The sequence below is a fragment of the Rhipicephalus microplus genome, chromosome 1, assembly GCF_043290135.1.
Source record: "Rhipicephalus microplus isolate Deutch F79 chromosome 1, USDA_Rmic, whole genome shotgun sequence".
Lineage (NCBI taxonomy): Eukaryota > Metazoa > Arthropoda > Arachnida > Ixodida > Ixodidae > Rhipicephalus > Rhipicephalus microplus.
The window spans coordinates 251,770,368-251,785,164 of NC_134700.1; the positions used below are offsets into that span (position 1 = coordinate 251,770,368).

At 44.6% G+C, this 14,797-nt stretch overlaps 1 protein-coding gene across 3 annotated transcripts in view; it reads left to right on the top strand.

Moving 5' to 3' along the window:
* The window catches only part of LOC119186389 (high affinity cAMP-specific and IBMX-insensitive 3',5'-cyclic phosphodiesterase 8B), a 320,801-nt gene that overhangs the window by 284,868 nt on the left and 21,136 nt on the right, over positions 1-14,797 (top strand). For 2 of the 3 annotated variants that reach the window (XM_037435030.2, XM_075893207.1), the window contains exons 6-11: positions 366-533; positions 1,956-2,185; positions 2,253-2,323; positions 7,292-7,372; positions 9,220-9,287; positions 12,542-12,715. In XM_037435030.2, the coding sequence (XP_037290927.2) occupies positions 366-533; positions 1,956-2,185; positions 2,253-2,323; positions 7,292-7,372; positions 9,220-9,287; positions 12,542-12,715 (792 nt within the window). The remainder of the gene's footprint in view (positions 1-365; positions 534-1,955; positions 2,186-2,252; positions 2,324-7,291; positions 7,373-9,219; positions 9,288-12,541; positions 12,716-14,797) is intronic. The other variant, XM_037435037.2, reaches the window with a different exon arrangement.

Genomic DNA, 14,797 nt, shown 5'->3' on the forward strand with positions numbered 1-14,797 from the left:
TTGTTCACATTTAGGGCTTAACAACTCAATTATCAAAATTGCAAACAATGTATTTAGCACAGTATTATTACTGGTAAATAATAGGCGCAGTATGAATGAACCGACGGCAAGACCCGCTTGAAGCATGACAGTGCATGGGTGCCTGGAAGGTATACGATCACGTTATACGAAGCTTTAGGGGCTGCGTTGAACGCGCAGTATGACCTTGATTTGTCCTTAATAGTGTAATTAATGATTACTGCTATAGTAAAGGCCCTGCTGTTCGCGAAAGCGTGTTGTCTGGGTGTCCTTCACACTTTGGAGTGTCGTTGATAAGTCAGGCATACAGCATCGGACGGCGGCCGATTCTTGTCTTCCTTCCGCAGTGGTTCACGGAGACGTGCTCTCTTGGCGTGTGCCTGAACGAGATGATCCAGATCGAGCACAATGACCTGATCAGCCTGTGGAAGCTCAGGTCCTCCGAGGCACTCTTCTCTGCTCTGCACTATGCACGGGACGGCGTCATCGTCACCGGTGCCGCGCACGAAATTCAGGTGGGCGCGCTCTCATTTCTAACGCGAAAGGGTTATATGCCTGGTTTTCACCAAGACTTCAGTTACGTTTTTCCGTCACCGAAGTGACGTTTAAAAAAATTACACGATCAGATGATAAACATAAATGTTGCTTAAATAAGAGTCTAACCCACTACCAGTCGGTCGCGAGAACATATGGCAGCTACGCTATCCACTGCGCCTCGGTCAGCACACTCTGGACGTTTTACAAACGCGTCTTTTTATTTCTCTCACTTTTCTCTCACAGTGCTCTTGGTCAGGTGAGGTGGTGTCGTCTTGTGGTAGTGGTAAAGTAAAGTGAACGTGGTCTTCCCGATTGCCACAAGTCACCCATGCATAGAGTTTCCAACTATTAACGAGAGGGGACTCTGGCGCTGCGATCGTTCAGCTGGGAATGATGGGTAGTACACAGATTTGCCTAGTCTTCGTACTTGCGGGTGGCGAATCATACTTGTGGCTTCTTTTATTGCTGTTTACGGTTTCGTTTTGAACGAAAGGACGAACCCTTTTGAACTTTGTTACGCGATTTGAAATGGCAAGCCTAAAGGAATAAGGTGGTGAAGCGCAACCGCTGAACATTTGCTGATTTTTATTTTGCGAGAAAACAGCTCCAAGCCATACTAACACACATGGGGCCACAAGCAGGCCACTGAAGCGCCGTTCGTTGCAGCTCCCATAAACGCTAGCGCCACAGTTCCTTCTAGTGTATATTGGGAAACTCTGTGCGGCCAATAAATAGAGTAGAAAAGTTTATGGCACGCTGGATTCACTAGTCGCCCGGTTCACAACGGCAGTCCAGGGTGCGCACCCATTGGCACAAGCTCACAGCCTTTGAAGCGGACGGGCCACAGACATGCACACTTTCGCTACCACCGTACCCTCCTATAGTGGTAATACGTACGCCCGCTCGCACTAATGTGAAGCTTGGCTATACTTGCTCGCTGGACTTCGTGCCGACCGGTTGTGCCCCCGTGATCTCTGACGACAGCGCAGCTTTGGCCGACTGGGCTCGCCCTACGCCATTTCCTGACGCTGACAAGAGCTTTCACGGAGTAGTGCCCCGTCCTCGGACTCCTGCGACCGTGTCCATCTTTCCTATCTCCTCTTTACTCGCGTCGTTTTCTGTCGTTCGCTGTCCCTGCACCTTGCTCTATCCTTCCTCTCTTTATCTCTTCACCTTTTAATCCTATCCTTTTAATCCCTTCTTACCCCCATCGCTCGTGCGCTAGTGTTGAGGTGTCCTCCCCCAGAGAGACAGTTACGGGGCTCACTTTTCTCTTTTTTTCATTTAAAATCACTCCCCTCCCCCCGGTCGTTCAGTGTATGCTATCCGTATTGCCTGTTTCTGCTTCAATTTCGCTCGCTGTGCCATCTGCAGTCGCGCACTTCTGTCGCCGCACGCAGTACATGAACCGGGCTGCCGAGAAGCTGGTGGGCTACTCTGTGGAGGAGATGCTGGGCGTGGACGCCCAGGAGCTTCACCGCACGGACTCGCTGAAGACCGAGGTGGCCTCCACCATCTGCACGCAGCTCAAGAAAGGAAAGGAGTGGGAGGGCACCTTGTTCCACAAGCGGAAGTCCGGAGAGTGCATCCCCATGTGGAGCAAGATCGCCCCCGTCGAAATTCACACTGGGTAACGCGCTGACTACTCCACTGCGTCGCTGCTCATGCTCAGACTGCGTGTGTTGCTCCGATTGCAGGAGGTCAGATCACGTGGTATACATTAAGGAGTGCCCTTTCTTCTTGGAAAAGCCCTTCTCGCCCGATGCTGGTGAGTTGCTTATTTCTTAATGCTTTAGTGCATGCTTTGTACTGTATGGCTCATTTCCAAAATTTAAAAAAATCAGTTTTCTTGGTTTTTATAAATTTATATATAGTTTAAATAAATCATTTTAGGTCGAAGATCGATGTATGGCTGAAATATGATGTGGTGCGCCACCTGGTTATGGAGAATCATTACATGTTTAAAATGCACGTTTCGTGCCTAGCCTCCCCCCCCCCCCCCCTCCAATTTTGTGGTGTTGACATTTTGTTGGCCGGCGGTTCTTGGTGTTTGGGACCAAACCTAACCATTATAACCATGTCGACCTGGTGGTTTACATTCGAATAAACTTGCAAACTGGTAAATTTACAAACTGGTGGTTTACACTCGAATAAGTATGATAAGATCCGTAGCTGGATTTTACTTTAAGTTAAGCTCGTACGCCATGTACCAGCGCGTCCTCTGGAGGAGGAGCTGGCTATATGTGATGTAGGAGCACAAAGAAGCGCGTATATAGAGTTACTGTATTAGACATGTAGACAGCATGTTACACAGTATATACAGCAACACGCGTTGAGGACCGACATCTCGTGGGCCTTACGAGCGAAACGTGAACGGGCTGCCATTTTGGTGTACGTAATGACATTAACTGTTAATCGGTGGCGATTTCACGGTCACATATCTTTGCTTGTCCGCTTCATTTTTTTAACACTTTGATTGGGAATACTCGCTTATGCAGCGTGGATTTTTTTTTCGCCAGTGAGGTCATTTGGGCTTTATAGTACCATTTCATCTTGTATTTTCTGCCTTAGAATTACATATTTTGTTGTCGTCATCGTCTTGCTCATTTGATTTCTTCATGGCAACATTGTGTTGTGGACCCCAAACTTTGACCAAAGCGAGAACGGCTGCTTCATTTCTGATTCTTAACAGGACGAAGTAAGCGTGAACTCAGTTACGGCAAATGATAATATAGGTCTATAATACTATACTTTCATGTATGCAGATTGTTTTATAAGTTTAAAAACCAGAAGAGTTCTAAATACCTCTACGAGACGTGTTTCCGCAAGTGTTATTACCCCAATGATGTAAAAAAAGAATCACTAAAATAGTTCACGCGCACTTTTTTCCTAATTTCTAGCAACCACGCTGTCTTAAAAGAGTGTTATAGGCAGGCACCTTGTATAGCTTTTTCTTGCTTTCAGCACAGAAGAGGGTCTCCTGTTCGGTGTGTCTAAAATTGTAAGCAGTCCACTACAATATCAGTATATTATATGAAATTGCATAGCAACTGTTAAACGAAAGAATTTAAAGAAGAATCCGCGTAGTTGCTACCGAATGATTCAGGCGTCCCACTCGACGTTTTCTTTTGAAGTATTATTTCTATTGCTTTTTGCCTCAAATGTGTCGCTCTTCGCTGTCTTACGAGCCGATGCAATCTGCAAAAGTATGTTTCGTGTTGTGAAATGCTGGTTGGGGTGCGTCTGCCTTCAATTGGTCGGCGTTACCACGCAGTAGACCATTTTCTTTGCTCAAGGCTGGCTTTTCTCCAAGCCTTTCCGAGGAGCGGCGTATTCATTTTTACAGTAATCATGTGTCTGTGCAGTTTTCTCGCTTTATGCCTACTGGAAAACATGTGCGCCTGGCTCTTGAGATTAAGCCACTCGTGCATCAAACAAATGGCCGCTTATAACCCTGCTTAATGCTGCGTTGTTTCTTTCCATGATTGTAAGATATTAGTTTGACACAACTCCATTGTTTTTCTCTACAGTATTACGCAAGAGCAACTGCATAAAAGCAATCGCAGAATGCTAGTCAGCCAGTTTACGTCGTTGATTTTCGTAGTATACTTTACTATAGTTCCGTGCAGGGAATTTTCTCTTTTTCGAGGAATTTTCGCCTGTCAATTTGAGCCAAATGGAAAAAGGGAATCTTTGTGATATTTTAGGGAATTTCAGGAATAGACGAGATCTTTTCTGACAACCGATAATTAGTGGTAGCAGTGCGCCTTCATCTGCTGTAATCGGTTTTGACACATGCACCACGCAAGCATAGCTTTTGATATTTGTTTCTGGTATTTACACGGAGCGATTTCAGGTTCACTAGTGGTGTTAGATTTGAAGCCAACAATGTGCAGTGTACTAACGGTATATAAATTAATAAAGTCGTGCTTTTGTTGTGCTGCACTGGATGGGCTAGTCATGATTTCAAAAGTCGCAAGCATACGTGAGACACTTGTAATTATGGCATGTGTGTGCGTGGATGGAGGCGGAGATTAGTACTGTTGCGCAGGAGATTTCGCTGGGAATTTCGTCAATGTTTCTAGGGGAAAATCCCCCAAATAGGGAATTTTCATGTCTCTGAGTGGGAATTCTTTCGCGTAGTACGGAACATCACTGTACTTTACTCCATCTTTCACACGAGAGCACCTCCTCCTCCTGCGCACCGGTTTCGGGAACTTTCGAGTACCATCAGCACATATGTTCGGCAGCGTGCTAGCCACGCATTTCCCAACGCGCAATCAAATTCGCAAATTCTTGTTTGTATGTATATATGCGCGCCGCGCGTAGGTTGCATTGGGATTCCCCCAACCTGCTGGTGTGTGTGAAACGGGGGGGGGGGGGGGGCAGGCGCGCTTATCAACACACGCCACACGATAGAAAAGCTAGAAAACACTGTATTTTATCCACAAATATCAAGAAAAACTTGCTTCGAATTCTCCACAACAGAAATTCAAAGTTACAAGAAAACCGCCATAGCGGAGCTAACCTGAATCTTCTGTCGCCAGACGTGCTCGTAAAATAGCCCATCTGCAGCAGAGCAGCCACCAACTTCAATCCTTCGCGGTCGGCTTTCAGGAGGCAAAGAATGCTTTAGATAAAAAAGCACGAAGTGGATAGCGCACGCAAAAATCACAATTCTCTTACTTAAAAAGAATGCTTTAAAAAACTTTTTTCTACCATTAGTAAATACCAGAAATCACCTACCTTGTCGCCATTACGCTTGATTATATGACAAAATGCGCAATGAAGAAATTGAGGTGGCAAAGTACGTGTTTGTGTCCCTGAGGCTAACGCACCAACCGCCGGAACGTCATGGCTTTTGAAGGCGTCTGTACGCAGTTCCTATAGTAGGCAAAAATGAAATTCATTGTCCTCGTGAGGAAGCACAAACATAACATAACCAAGTTTCAGTAAATTTCATTGGGACAATGTCGCCCAAGTAATAAGAAGCATTTTAGAATCCGTGGTGTCACTTGTGGAAAATTTGGTGCGAAATTTAATAAGAAAAATTTCACCATGATTTTTCCTCTATCACTAAGCATGTGTTGGGAAAATTAACTACAATTTCAAAGTACAGCTTATCAGTCTAATCACATTGTTTTATTTTAGTGTTCTTTTAAGCATTGTTTTCCTTGAACCCTAACTGCTTGCGTGCACAAGCTGAAAGCAAGTATATAGCTACGTTTACAACTTTGGTGCTCTATAGTCGAAAGCTTTCTTCTGTCGTTTGCGTGTTTACGCGATATGTTGCACGTCGAGCCAAGGCGCTTTACTAACGTAATATTAGCCGTGACAGTCACCTCCGACGTTGCGACATAATATCCACGGATATTAAATATTTATCTAACAATCACTGTTAATGCATTTGGAATAACACAGGCCCGGAGACGGCAATTCGTACCGTAAACAGTATCGCTTGTACATAATCGCCTTTTCTGGCGAATGCACACTCGCCAGAAGAAGTGATACGCATCGACAGTTTGCCGTCTTGAAATGACTCGGCAGTTTCATGCAATATTTGCTCGAGGGAATTATGTATCGCCAGTACCCATACAGCTTAAGGCGTTTTGATATAATAATATTACACCTGTTACCTCGGCCACCGACGGCTTTACGTTTCGGAAATAAAAAATAAATAAAGACGAAGTTTTGGAACATCCGAGAAGCTTCCTTTCCGTATAATGCGCCGTACTGCATATTTTGGATGTCTGCTATAAATCCAATTTAAAAAGTATTCAGGGCGAAGCGAGCTCCGCAGCATATCTTTTTTTTCTTTAATCAGAGCATTGTTGTAGGATAAGCGTCGGAACAAAGGAAGCAGTTTACACCGTTTATTTCTTGTAAATTATCGCGTTTTGTTGAAATTTGGTGAAAAAAATTTGAAAAGTCAGGTACTGCTTGCCACAACTGGTAATCCTTTTTTTTTTTTCGGTATGCAAACGCTTTAAGGACAATGCTACGTGTTACGTGATGCTCTGATTACAGTTAGAAATAACGTCGATAACGCTGGGAAAGATTCGTAGTGGGGCAAATATCCGTTGTGTAACTCATACGAATACGTGCTATTTCTATATAACGTTTGGAATCACGTTTGGAAACACGTTTGGAATCTCCCACTGCAGTGGGAGATTCCAAACGTGTTTAACGTACACATTTCCCTCTAGTATTTCTTCTACGAAACTTTATGCCTAAATTGCTCAGTAGATCCTATTGCGCGCACGGGCAACACGTGCAATGGCCGGTGGGTTCACAAAATGACCCTTTCTTTATCTCTCGTTTTTCTGTGGCTGTGATGGCGTCATGTGAAATTGCTAACTTCTGAGTTAAAAAAAAAAAAGTGGCTTTTTGATGGTACGCTGAGGGGTTCTTGTTTTTGTTTCTGTCAAGTTCAGTTTTTTGAAGCTATCAAAGTGCACTTGCATTGTCCAGTCATCGGGGGGGGGGGGGGGGGACAGACGTGAATGGGCTGCTGCTTTTGATAATACGCACCTCGGCGAAAACTCGCGGGATTGCTGGCTGCAGCCCGCTCCGAAGTATTTCAGGTTAACTGTAATGACTGTGACCGGCCTACCTGACCCCGTCTTGTTCGAGCGCGCAATCGGGATAAGAGATCGCTCATTCACCTTTACCGCTATTATACACACGGTCGCCCCCTTATAAAGCGACTTCTCACTTTTTTTTTCTCCGTCTCTAGATTTCCTGTCTTTTACTCTTAACTCGAGCATGAAAAGCTCTAGAAAGGCATCTTGTGATGTTCGTTCCTTGTGCAGTGACGGTGAGTCGCTTACGCTTCATGGCGCTCGCTTTACGCTCGTGTCTCTCATTGCACCGCTTTAATTATTGCCTTTTTTCCAATTATTTGCTTTCGCTTTGCTTGTCCGACTGCAGACCTGCACTGCCGTCTCGCTGTGATCTGGGGCCAGCTTGGAAACCAAGCATGCCTGATTGCAGGTCGACAACCTCCGACAGCTCGTATAGCGAGGGCATTCAAAGCAGCTTCGCGCTTTGAAGGCATCACGTATAAGCCGATCGCTGCCGTTTTTCGAGCTATTTTATTGCAGCGTTAGCGCTCACTTATTCATAATTCAGTGTTCGAAGCAGGGTGATACTGTCATGTTGTAAAATAACGGGTGAAAACAGATAGTGTTAATGCCGTGGGTCAAAAGTTGTTTATCTTTATTGGGCTACTTATTACGGTCTTGTTGACTCTCTTAATAAATTGATTAGTCGGGGCCAATTACAGAACGCTTGCCCGGCAAAAAAAGTAAAACGATTGATGCGCGACAATGTAAGTGGTAGAATTATCGCAAGCCTGTTATTCGCATATTTGCGCCACGCGAGTACATCCGCTGATAAATCAAGCGACGGTATAACCACGTGCAGATTAGTTGGAGAGAAACGCTTGCTTTAACGTGATTTCTGAGCAAGTTGTGTCGAAAACCTAGTCTGACAGCGTGACATCCTCGTAACGCCTATGCAATAATTAATGATTGCACATTGTCGCCAAAAACGGCTGGCTTTCAGCTCACGTCCGGAAACATTTTTTTTATATCCAGTTTCAAGTAAACAAACCTTAGCAAATTTGCTATGAATGACGTTCAAGACGGTTGCCTGTCTTCCTACAGTGCCACAGAGTTTCATGCTATTAAATATTATAGTACGAAACACTGTGTCTATAGCTCCGATCGACTTGAAGGCCATCCGTAGCTCTCGGGAAATATGAAGCGGTCGTGTGCGGGGCAATTGCAGATGGCATGACAACCAAAGCGAATGCAACTGAGACATGGCCGCCGAGATTGCGGGCGCGTGGCACGCGCCCGCAATCTCGGAGGCCCTGACTGGGATAACATTGCGCCAGTAACGGTTGCTGGAGCGTCGCTGCCTTGTGCTACAGTTCCAACGCTTTTTTTTTTTTTTTTTTGCCGCTCTTGCTACTGCCGCTGGTTGGCCACTTGCCAAACGGATTTTGCGTCGACAACTGCTTGGCAGCTCTGCGTCGGCTCTCTAGCCGTTTCATAATGTTGCTGAGAACGCTTACCTGCTTGACAGGTGGGGAAACGTTGCAGCTCTACATAGGGTTCGAACACTTTGTTCCCAATATCCAAACATGAATTCTCGTAAAATCTTGCGCTGCCGAACCAGTTATCGGAAAATGTTTAGCTAGCAAAGGTAAAGTTAACTATCAGAGCTGTTTCTTGGTCACTTCTTGGTCAACAGAATCGGCTTGAAAAGCGTTCTTTGTTTGTAATATAATGTATTCTAATGAACGTGCATATATATCTATACTGAAACTGTGTCAGCAAAGCAGGCAGACCTTACCCTGCGTGTCGCATGTCGCAGGCCGACCGAAACGCGACTTGCGATTCTAACCAGCATGTTTGCATGATGACTAACCAAACGTGAAGCGTTGGCTTTGCTCGCTAATTAGCTTCTTGCTGCCGCTGCTGTTAGGGTTGAGACGCTTGCGAATCAGTGAACAAGCGAGAGCCGGCATTTTGTCGGCATCTTGGACAACATTCCCATTAGTATAGAGCTTCATAGATTAGTCGGGATACTGACCGGCTTATGATGCCCCACGTTCACATTCTATTGACGCGATGTTTTCTTCTTTTGTTCCAACAGTTGGAATGAACAGGCGACAATCATTCGCAAAATTTCATGCAATGACGCTGGAGGCGCCCATAACAAAGGTGAGTTACTGTGTGAACCACTGAGACCGCGCGCACGCAGCGCGCGCAGTTGTTTCAGCGCTTTCCGCCTTCGCTGAGACGTTGCACATTTCGATCAGGGACGTGGGCCTTGTCTCATGTCTTTTTTTTATGTCTTCATTTTTTATTTTGTCGTGTTTTTTTTATTTAACCAATTCAGGCTCCACCTGTGAATAATTATCGGTAAATATGTTCAATCGACGAAACATTACTTCAAGAGATTCGATATTATGTTTTAAAAAGTAATGTAATGACACGTTCATTTTTGTTTTTATAGTAATTAAACCTGAGAAATATCTAGTTGTCGTAAACTCATTCATGCTCTATTTTTGCATAAATAAATTGTAATCTCATGCTATTGAGATAGTGATAATTCGTTATCGGCTACGTTCATTTTGAGCAAAGAAAACTATACTTTTGTTGTGTGGCTCGCCGTACGCGGTACGTATAACGAAGGAAAGGAAGAAGGAAAGAAGGAAGGAAGGAAGGAAAGAAAGAAAGAAAGAAAGAAAGAAAGAAAGAAAGAAAGAAAGACAGAAAGAAAGAAAGAAAGAAAGAAAGAAAGAAAGAAAGAAAGAAAGAAAGAAAGAAACCATGGGTTCACCACAACTTACAGTGTAGTAACCCGTAATAAACTGGCAGTGATTTCAACTGCTCGTCGGACATGTGCCTTCCAGCAGAGTGACTATATTCAATAGTATAATACACTGCAAAACAAAATAAATGAAGACACATTTACTACGCAGGCAGGTCAATGTACTTTGCGCTTTCATGGGCCACTATAGTGTGCACAACTAGCAAAAACAAGTGTTGTACACAATTGTGTACCGAGCATCTCAAGGAGTTAAGTGTAGCTGATAATTTGAGCGTCGGATTTCAGATTCTCGTTGTGGCACTACAATAACTGCCCACAAGTTGTCTTCAATCTATAAATATTGATTGTGTGCTGCAGAATTCTATCTATCGTACGTATACCTTGCCGAGCGGTGATTACGACGCGGAGTTGGCGGCCTGAGCATTGCAGTCACGTAACCGCTGTGTGTCGTCGTTCAAGCGGTGGTTGTTTGGGGGCTACAACGTGACACACGATACCGCGGATTCGATTACCGGTGGTGCGGGCACCTTATACGGGGTTGGGTGAAATTTGAGAGTTCAAATACTTAGGCTAAGGGGCTCGTTAAGCGATTTCGGGGGACGACGTCAATCTAAAAATTCCCATTCCACAACTTACCTAAGAATTATGTCGACACGTAATATCTGCAATTTTTTTTTCAAGACAAACTGCGGACGGCGCTGAGACATGATTTCAACCCAAGAAACTTATTCGATGACTTGCAATTATGAATTTAGCCGGAGCGTGGACTATTACGGTCCCAATTTTAAGGTGATAACCTTCGATTCCTCAAATTGGACTGGCGTCCCGGGTATACGCGGTTTCAGCGCAAGTGATGCAAAAAATCATCTTAATGACCCTCATATTGGCGTGATCTGGCAAAAAAAAAATGTTTACAGCGCACATGGCACAACTTGCGAACACATGCGCTAATGATCAGACGATAAGAGCACAATTTCTTTCTCAAGCAAGACAACCGAGGTGTGGCTACCCCTTTTTCTTTTTTGCTTGTCGATGTAAAATGGCGCCACTATCTCTGTCTCTCTCTCTCGAAGTTTGATTGTGATTTCTGTATTCACAGAAGACAACGGCGATATGACGTTTTGCAACGCGTGCCTGATGCCCGTCGGGTCTTTCCTTGAGCCACTGCACTTTCATTTAAAGAAGTGGTCCTCACGTGATGAACGTCGCCACATGACGTCATTTTGACATCACAGCCAAAACTTGTGGCCTCATCGCATGACATTCTGTATAGCTCGAAAGTGGGCCGCGATCACGGAGGCCCTTTTTCAGCCGAGCTGCCTCTGATCTTGGAGGCTGTGTTAAAGCGCGTTATATAGGTGCAGGCAACTTTCAGAGGGCGGCGGGGCAGGATCGACACATCGACTCACCATAAAAAGAAGATTGATGTCGCCTTCCAGTGGTTCAAGGCGAATGCCTAAGAAACCACGTGATCGAGCAAAAGAGCAGGCTTCCAGAGCAAAGAAGTGTCCCCCTGTGGTGCAAATTATGATCGACTTGTCCGTAAGTGCGTAAAATTCGCGCATCATAAATGTAATGCACTTGGTAAAACATTCTGAGAAAGATTATAAAGTAAAAGTGTTGTTTTGTGTGATTTTATCAATATTACAAATTATCGAGTTATGAAAGTTTCCATTGGGCAGTTAGTTCTATAATAGCTTACAGCGCACTCTGACAACATCGCACTCTGATTACAGCGCGCTCTGATTACAGCGCGCTCTGATGAATAGCTTACAGCGCACTCTGATTGTCTTCGTGTGTGCCCCTTCTACTCTGACGAGCAGAAGGGACACACACGAAGACAATCGCTTGTATTCGTGTGTTGAGCTATCAACACACGAATATTTCGTGTGTTGATATTCGTGCTGTGAGCTATTATGGATCATAACCAACTGGCCCGGTCAAAAACCTTGTTACAGTTCGTTATGTACCATTTGTTTTACATAGAAACGATTAAATTACAGGCTCAGATTGGATTGACAATTCATTTTGGTTGTATGTATTCATCCAGAGCAAGGAAAGTCGTACCTTTTACGTTGTTCTTGGAACGTGGTATGCCGACCGAGCCTTCAAACATTGTGGAGAAATCACCGGAGTGGTCAGCTGCAGTCTTACGCAGCACATTGAGGTTAATGAATGATTGTGAAGAAAGTCCAATCCCGCCATCATATACTCTCAATCTATCATGTCATCTATCACGTTATAGTTCAAAGAGCTGGCAAGAACTTGATGCGTCCACTTGTTGGGGCGTTGCGCGTGAAAGAGATATCAGTGACATTTTTCACCAGTGATGTCAAGGTTTCAACGCAAACGCCTGAAAGCGTCGCCGCATCTGCTATCAAAGCTGCCTCGGTCGTTTCGTGTATAAATTTTGATGCGCACAGAACCCTGACAGTGGTTTTGTTGTCGCTCTCGTTATCAACAACAAAAAAACATATTTTCTCGTTCAGCTACGCATTTAACCAGGTAAGCTTTTACCGTACGGTCATCCTATGCTGCGGAATCGCAGGCTAATGCGCGGGCAGCTTACCAAGGCAAACAAATCTGGCAAGACAGCACGTTTTGTGTCATTTTTCTTGATGACCTTCTATCCGTGGCGCAGGTCATCAACATGCTGGTGTCGACGCAAGAGAACAGTTCGGCCATGGTGGCTCAGGCACTGGACCGCGTCATCGAAATCCTTCGCTCCACAGAACTCTACAATCCGCAGCTAGGGGTCGGCCAGGGCAAGTCCGAGGACCAGATGACATCGGACCTGGTCACCGGACTAATCAACGTGCGTTGCCTGCTCGTGACACTTTCTCGGAGTTTGTAGACGTCCAGTATAAAATGTTGCCGTAGGTTGATCACAGCGCGCATACGCTTCAGCGGCATGCCAGCCAGCGATGTACGCTTCTACTTAATAACACCTAGGTTTTCGGCTTGCGATTACTGTCATATGCAGCGTTTTCGGGTTGTTACCTGTACGTTAGGTCTAACGTTCTTCAGCGGCACGATATTATGTACCCTGGTGGTGCAAGACATCCGCGGGTCGACGTTTACTGATCGATGAGTACCCGTGTTCACAGCCACATCCGTGACGCTATAGTCTGAGTGTCAACTATATAAGTTATCCTCTCAGGTATAGCGAATTGTCCTAGCAACCTCTTAGATTTTAGTTCAGGTTTTCAAGCCTCATACAATGCGAAACACATCTCTACAGTCAGGCTATGGAAACTTTGGCGCTATAAGTTACGGATAAACTAAATTATTAGCGGAAATGACCAGACACCAAGTCTGGTCATTTCCGCTAATAATTTACCTCACGATGCCAAAATTTACAGCGCTTTACTGGGTGCGGCGGTGGATGAAGCTCACATTTCAAATCAAAAGCTGTTTGCTCTTTTCGTGGGCACCGCGAACCAGGATGAGGGAATGAGTTAGGACACATGAGTGACCTTACCTAAATATTGTCAACTCTTCTAAGGCTAATTTTCACAGCTTCGCGCTTGCCATAACAAGCACCTGCCACCGCGACGCAGGGATTTCACTTGCGCAGCGGAGGCGTTGGCCTGTGACGCATGCCACGTAGCTAGGCGCTCGCTCGCTTCATTGTGCTGGAATATCGCCTAGCCGAACTTAGGCAGAGCTGCAAAGTTGAATAGGTAAAAGTGTTGCGGCGTTGTGCCAGGCAGCATCAGCTCCAGAGAAAAAAAAATTGGGATGCGTGTCGCGCACATGCATCGAGACGGGTTCGTGACGTGATCTTCCACCTTTAATACGAGAGAAGGCAGGAAATAAATTTGGCTCGCGAAAACTAGAGAGGGCAACTGGGTGAAGCTGATATATATATATATATATATATATATATATATATATATATATATATATATATATATATATATATATATATATATATATATATATATTGCGATAGAACACTCTCATTTGAGCATTTAACGGCTTCCAGTGCATAACTACAATTTCCTGTGTGGCTCGTTGTGGCTTCGCCTTTAGTTATTAGAGGCTACCTTTATGTTTTCGTTCGCAGTACAATAGCACGAAATCTAAAATTGCGAAGCAGTGAATTTTTGGGATATTGCGTCACAATACAGTAGGTTGCAATGAAAGCAGGTAATAGTATTTTATGAGCATGCCTGCATAGTGTTTAGATGTATGTACGAATACAAGTAAAGTCACCAGGATGTGCGACCCAATGTTGGTTTCTAGTTATAACTTATCTACAGCAAAATATTGTAGTGGCGAACCGGAACAAAGACAGGATAGGAAAACACACGACACCAGCCACACTGGCTTTTTGTGTCTTTTTATCCTGCCCTTGTCTTTTTTCGCCAGTAGAACGTTTCACAGTATTAACCAGAACGAACTTGCCCAGCTGTGAACGCTTAGCTTATCTACTATGCGCATGTGTGTACGTCAGAGAAACTGAAATTCTGCTCGAAATGCGGTTTCAATGTGATGCTATTTCATTGAAAACGCTATCAAGAAAAAATTAATGGCAAATAAAAGGCAGCTGTTATCCAGTGCATACAACAATCACTGAATGAGAAAGAACAAGATAAACTAAGCTTTGAGAAGCACGGACTGCTGAGCTACTTGGTGATTCATCTTGACTGAGTTGCGAGAGAAATTGAAGTACAAAATTAAGACACTTGGGTAAAGGGCACACTAACAACCGAAACTTTTTTGACGAAAAAGTTATATATGCAGTTACGAGAACACGTGCAGTGCAAGAAATGATTAGATAGGTAAACAGATTGTATTAATGATGCGCTTCCAGAAAAGCTACCTCAGCGGCAAGTAACGCAACGGAGGATATCGCGACACATGAATCGCCAGCTTTGGCGCAGTCGACCTA